Source organism: Pteropus vampyrus, unplaced genomic scaffold (assembly GCF_000151845.1).
Source record: "Pteropus vampyrus isolate Shadow unplaced genomic scaffold, Pvam_2.0 Scaffold312, whole genome shotgun sequence".
Lineage (NCBI taxonomy): Eukaryota > Metazoa > Chordata > Mammalia > Chiroptera > Pteropodidae > Pteropus > Pteropus vampyrus.
The window spans coordinates 299,844-304,828 of NW_011889093.1; the positions used below are offsets into that span (position 1 = coordinate 299,844).

The 4,985-nt window shown below is 46.3% G+C and overlaps 1 protein-coding gene across 1 annotated transcript in view; it reads left to right on the forward strand.

Annotated features, from left to right (window-relative positions):
• FGFR1OP (FGFR1 oncogene partner) overlaps positions 1-4,748 on the forward strand; it is a 31,128-nt gene extending 26,380 nt beyond the window's left edge. The window contains exons 11-13 of the mRNA XM_011377472.2: positions 522-561; positions 1,439-1,535; positions 2,749-4,748. Of these exons, the coding sequence (XP_011375774.1) occupies positions 522-561; positions 1,439-1,535; positions 2,749-2,829 (218 nt within the window). The 3' untranslated portion in view covers positions 2,830-4,748. The remainder of the gene's footprint in view (positions 1-521; positions 562-1,438; positions 1,536-2,748) is intronic.
• The last annotated feature ends 237 nt before the right edge of the window (positions 4,749-4,985 follow it).

The following is a 4,985-nucleotide window of genomic DNA, read 5'->3' on the forward strand; positions in this document are numbered from 1 at the left end:
TGCCTGGGTGGGGGCGGCCCCCAGAGAGCTCTTCGGGCGGGCCGGACTCGAACCCAGGCCTCTCGTGGGCTGGCCGCGGCCTCTTCACACCTCGTGCTCTTTTTGTATTTTACGACTGTTGTTTAAAAACGTCAACAGTTAAAGACGGTAAAGACGGTAGCCGTAGGGGTTGGCTTTCCCTATATCCCGCGACGTCAAGTATTTGGTTTTACTATCAAATGACATTGTAAATAGTAAACGTACAACGCGATTAAGATTTTTGAGTACTTGGAATAAAAGACTAGCTATTAACTGTTTTATGATAAGATATAACATTTTATTCTTCCTTAGGTAGTTTATTTTGTCATTTGCTTTCGTACTATATGTGGTAAAATTATTTCTGATCTTTGAGATTTCTTTTTCCATGACGTAATATAATTCAGTAATGTAGTTCTTTGGAAGGAAATGTGCGTATTTACTTGTAGATAAATCGTGAAATGTGGTTATATAAATATAACATGTATCTTTTCTAAACTTATCAGGGACTGGAGAAGATGATGACTATGCTGATGATTTTAATAGGTAAGCGAAATAATTGAGCAACAAAGATAAAAATTATAAACGACTTCTAGACACAGGGAAATAGAACATAATCATATCAGTGCTTCTTTTAGTGCATCTGATTCTCCCGTTCATAATGATTGAAGGTGAATAAAAGATAGTTAATCCCGAATTATACATTGGGCTTTGAGGCGTGGTTTTGATTTTCCATTAGAATACGGAACATCTGTGTTATGCCCGGGGAACTCGGTAAGAGTGAGCTGAAGAACTGGCACCGAGGACCTGCTCTGAAGTCACTCAGACGCCCGGTCACCGGTGCACACATGCGTTTTCCTCATCTCTGTGGTGGGGTTTGCTGCATCAACTTCAAAACTGCCCTCTCAAATTACTGTTCTGATTCAGATGACGCTCCGTAACGTTTCATTTCACATAACTTTTATATCTATAATCTGTGCGCTAGCTGATAATTAATTTGGAAGTGGTAACTGTGGTGGATAGGATTAGAATTTTTAGAGTCTGAGAATTTTATATAATTGAGAGGGGGTTTTTTTCAGTTGGAAATTTATGTTTATTTTTTAACAGAACGATTTATTATACAGTTATTTTTGAGAAGATGGAATGATACAGATAGAATTCTAGAGCCCGGCTTTGCGTCTTTCTTGCTGTCGTGACGAGGTCGCGGATACGGGCCTTAGCTTCCTCGTCTGTTAGGGTCCCCTCCCTCCGCCCTCGCTGAGTTACTGTAGGGTCGAGTGAGAGAATATGTATGAAATTAATGCTTTGCAATACATTATTACATTTAAAGGGTTAAAGTAAATATTTGAAAGGTCGAAGAACGATAATTACTCTGTACACGTTTATCCTCAGTTCTTATTTTTTTTTTCTTCTCTGACATTAGTACGAGCCATCGCTCAGAAAAAAGCGAGCTAAGTATCGGTGAGGATATCGAGGAGGACCTTTCCGTGGGACTGGACGACGCCAACACCAGTGACAAAGTACGGCTCTGTGCATGTCCCATGGAGCGCTGTCCGTGCCCGTTCACTGCCTTGGTTTACTGTAAAGCTTCCGAAATTTACGCAGATTAGCAAAACAGTTGAAAATCATGAAATTTATGGCAGAGTTACCTGGTCCAAATCGAAAAAGAATGTTTTTAATGAATGTGTAAGATTGTCTTTGATTGTCGCTGAGGTGACAGCACCTGTGTGGAGGTGTTGGGGCACCCCGGGATGGGTGTAGGTGGCCACCCAGGCCAGGACTGGACTCAGAATCGGGCCCTCTGGTGTGGACAGTCAGTACGGGGCCGGAGGGCGTTTGCAGAGAAGTCAGCACAGGTGACTGGCGCATGTGTGCGGCCGTGAGTGCGGGGCCGTGTGTGGGGCAGGCGCTGAACTCCCCGAGACAGGCAGCACCCGTGTGCTCGGGCGTGACGTTGAGTCCGTCCTGGAGCTCCGATCGGGCGTTTTTATTAGGCAGGGAGCAGAATGTGCTTAGGTGTGTGTTAGATGTGGACGGAAGGGAGCGTCTCGAGACCGTGTACCGATGCCCACAACGCGGACCCCGATCAGACCCCGATCTGCCTTCAGGGCCGTGATGCTCAGCCTGAAGACGAGTGTCGTTTCTCAGAGTGAGGACCGGCCTGAGTGCTGTGATGGTCATTCAGGCGGTTGCGTGCCGGCAGGAGGGGCCCCTGGGAGAGGCAGCATGTGACGACAGCCCCACGTGGGCCAGTGCAGTCTGGGCTGGGCTCTTACTCTGTCACGTGCCGTTTTCTTGGGCAGCTTTTAACCTTTGACCCTCAGGTTTCTTGCTCATGAGAGGGAAGTGTTAATGCCTGCCTCATGGGATTGTTTTGAAGTTAACCGATAATATGTCAAGAACCTTCTTAATTTCTGACACATGACAGCCTTATAAAAATTTCTCTTGCCTTTTCACCTATGTCATCCTCAAGAGGCCTGAAATTGTTGCTTTAAAGTTACCAGAAGAACTACAGAAGATTACTTTAACAGTCAGTTATTAATGTCGAGTTCAACTGTTGGTATTATCACAAATTTCAAAACGGGAAAAAGAAAGTGAGGAAAAGGGATTTTGAGTATGACGCAGTTTGTAGAGTTTAAGATAATATTTAAATTCTAGCAATATATTTTAAAAATTCTTTGAGACTCTCTCTGCATTCTGACACTAATCTTTCCTTTGTTTTGAACAACAAAGCTTGACGACCTGACACAGGACCTGACCGTGTCCCAGCTCAGTGACGTTGCAGATTATCTGGAAGACGTCGCTTTCACGTGAAAGAAGGAAGTATTCCAATCCACAGAAGATGAAGGACTCCGGCCCGGGCCACTTGTTTTTTAGACAGTCGCTGCCGGAATGTCTGCTCCCTGTTGGTGCCTTGTGTTTCAAAAAGACTGCAGATATTTAAAAAAATTAACGATTCGTTATACTAAACAAAATACTTCCGAGTCGAGCCCACGTGTGGAAGATTTAATATTCTTAATTCCGTTTACCTACGCATTTCTCTGTGGAAATTGATCGTACTCAGATTCACTGCAAGGAGCAAACCCACGCAGATGCCAGTATTCAAAGCACAGTGAGAGGTGTCAGCAAAGCTGTAGGTCCCCGCCACTCTGCGTGCATGTGGCTTTGGCCACTTGGGGCCAGGGTGGACTTGGCATCAGGTGGTGCTGCAGACAGGTGGCGAAGCAGCCTGGCAGCGCTGACGCTGCCACCGTGTCGCACTTTCTTCCGTTTGGAAGGTTCGTTAGACCATTACGGTTGCATCAAAATCTGCCTGTGTGTGTGCTACTTGGTTCTGCTGGTTTTTAAAGAAATCTAGGGACAGTTATGATTTTTCATTAATGCCGTTGTCCCTGACAGCATTTGTGGTTGCTGCCTCGTGTCCACGTAAGAAGCTTTAGTCACGGCTTCTCTTTGTTACAGCTCTAATTTATTATTTGTAAAGATGCCTTGAAACATACTGAATACCCAGATGCATCTGAAAGCATTAAGCAGTGCTTTCGTTTCAGATCTGTAAATCTTTTACGTTAAAATCCAGATGGGACCGTAGCAGTAGTAATGGCCTGAGACCAGACCCGTCTGCCGAGCTCGCTGCCCCGTGCGCAGCTTCACCGCAGCCCCGGAAAGCGCTGTCGGGAGCGGCGTTTGGGGCAGGCCCACTGCTGCTGTGCTCGTGTGCGGTTTGGAAGGGACAGTTGGAAGCGACGCGTGCACGCTCAGATGTGAAAGTAAGGCTGTGATCGTACGTTAAATTTTGTGATTTCCTATATCAGTTAAATTATGGCTTTTTATTTAAAGTTGACTTTGTTAATAAAAGGAGCAAATTAGACCTAATTCATGGATCTCAGTAGGTGAGCAGACTCGATGGTTTGTGTAATGGCAGCTTTTCATCTTATATTAACCTCAGTTTTACAAAAATATTTGTGGGGCCCTGTTACGTGAAGGGAATGATGATGTAAGGATTAAGGTTACATCACGTTAGAATTCGAGTCTGTACAACTTAAATGCATGAACCGTGAACGCAGGAGGAGGTAGGACACGTGGGCCACAGGTCAGCCTGCCAGGCGTCCCGTGTTGACCGTGAGCAAGCAGCTGTGTGACCACGCCTGTTGCTGAAAGCGCCCAAGGTGCTTGTCACAAAACGCGTTTTCCTGGATGTCATCTGTAAGCGGCCGCTCTCTGTAGAGCATCATGGTTCTGCTCTGGCCTTCTGGGATCTGGGTCAAATGTGATTCATTTTTGTTATTTGATAGGAGTTGGATTTTAGTGAAATGACTTGGAAGTGTAGTAGAATGTGGTATTTTAAATTTGTGAAAACTTTTGACCGGTAGCATCTGACATTTACCATCTTCCTGTTACCCAGAGTCTGACCCCGGCGATCCCGACCATCAGGGAGGGTTTGGCGGGGGGCGGGGGACAGGAAACTGGCATCCGCACCGGGCACCTCTGATCGAACAATTTTAAATGAGTTCAAATCTGGCCGTGAAAACGTCTTATTTCCATGTGTGTTCCTTGATTAGGTAGGTTTTGAGTGATTTGCGTGTGTTTATTTTTAAGAGGTGCGTATTGAAACATTAACCGCTGAAATACATTTTTATGGTGAACTGTGTTTTACTGTGCAGTTTTTGAAGTGCTAGGTCTCATTTTATTGGTGGTAACTGAAAGTGAATAAAAAGCTCACACCTCTTACGCTTCGCACTGTGTGACGGTCACCGAGTGTCCTGCCCGCATCTCCCCGTCCTGCCGCGGCCCCAGCGCAGCCCCAGCGCCCCGCTACCCCCCAGTCTGGCTCGTTTCCGCCTCGTCATCAGAGGCGAGCGCTCGCCTGTCCCTTTGCCATGTCTGCCCCTGTGCTCGCTCCTCTCGCCACTGCCTGAAGGGGGCGCGCTCCTGCGCCCAGGCGGCATTGGAGGAGGGGCTTTCACCACGGT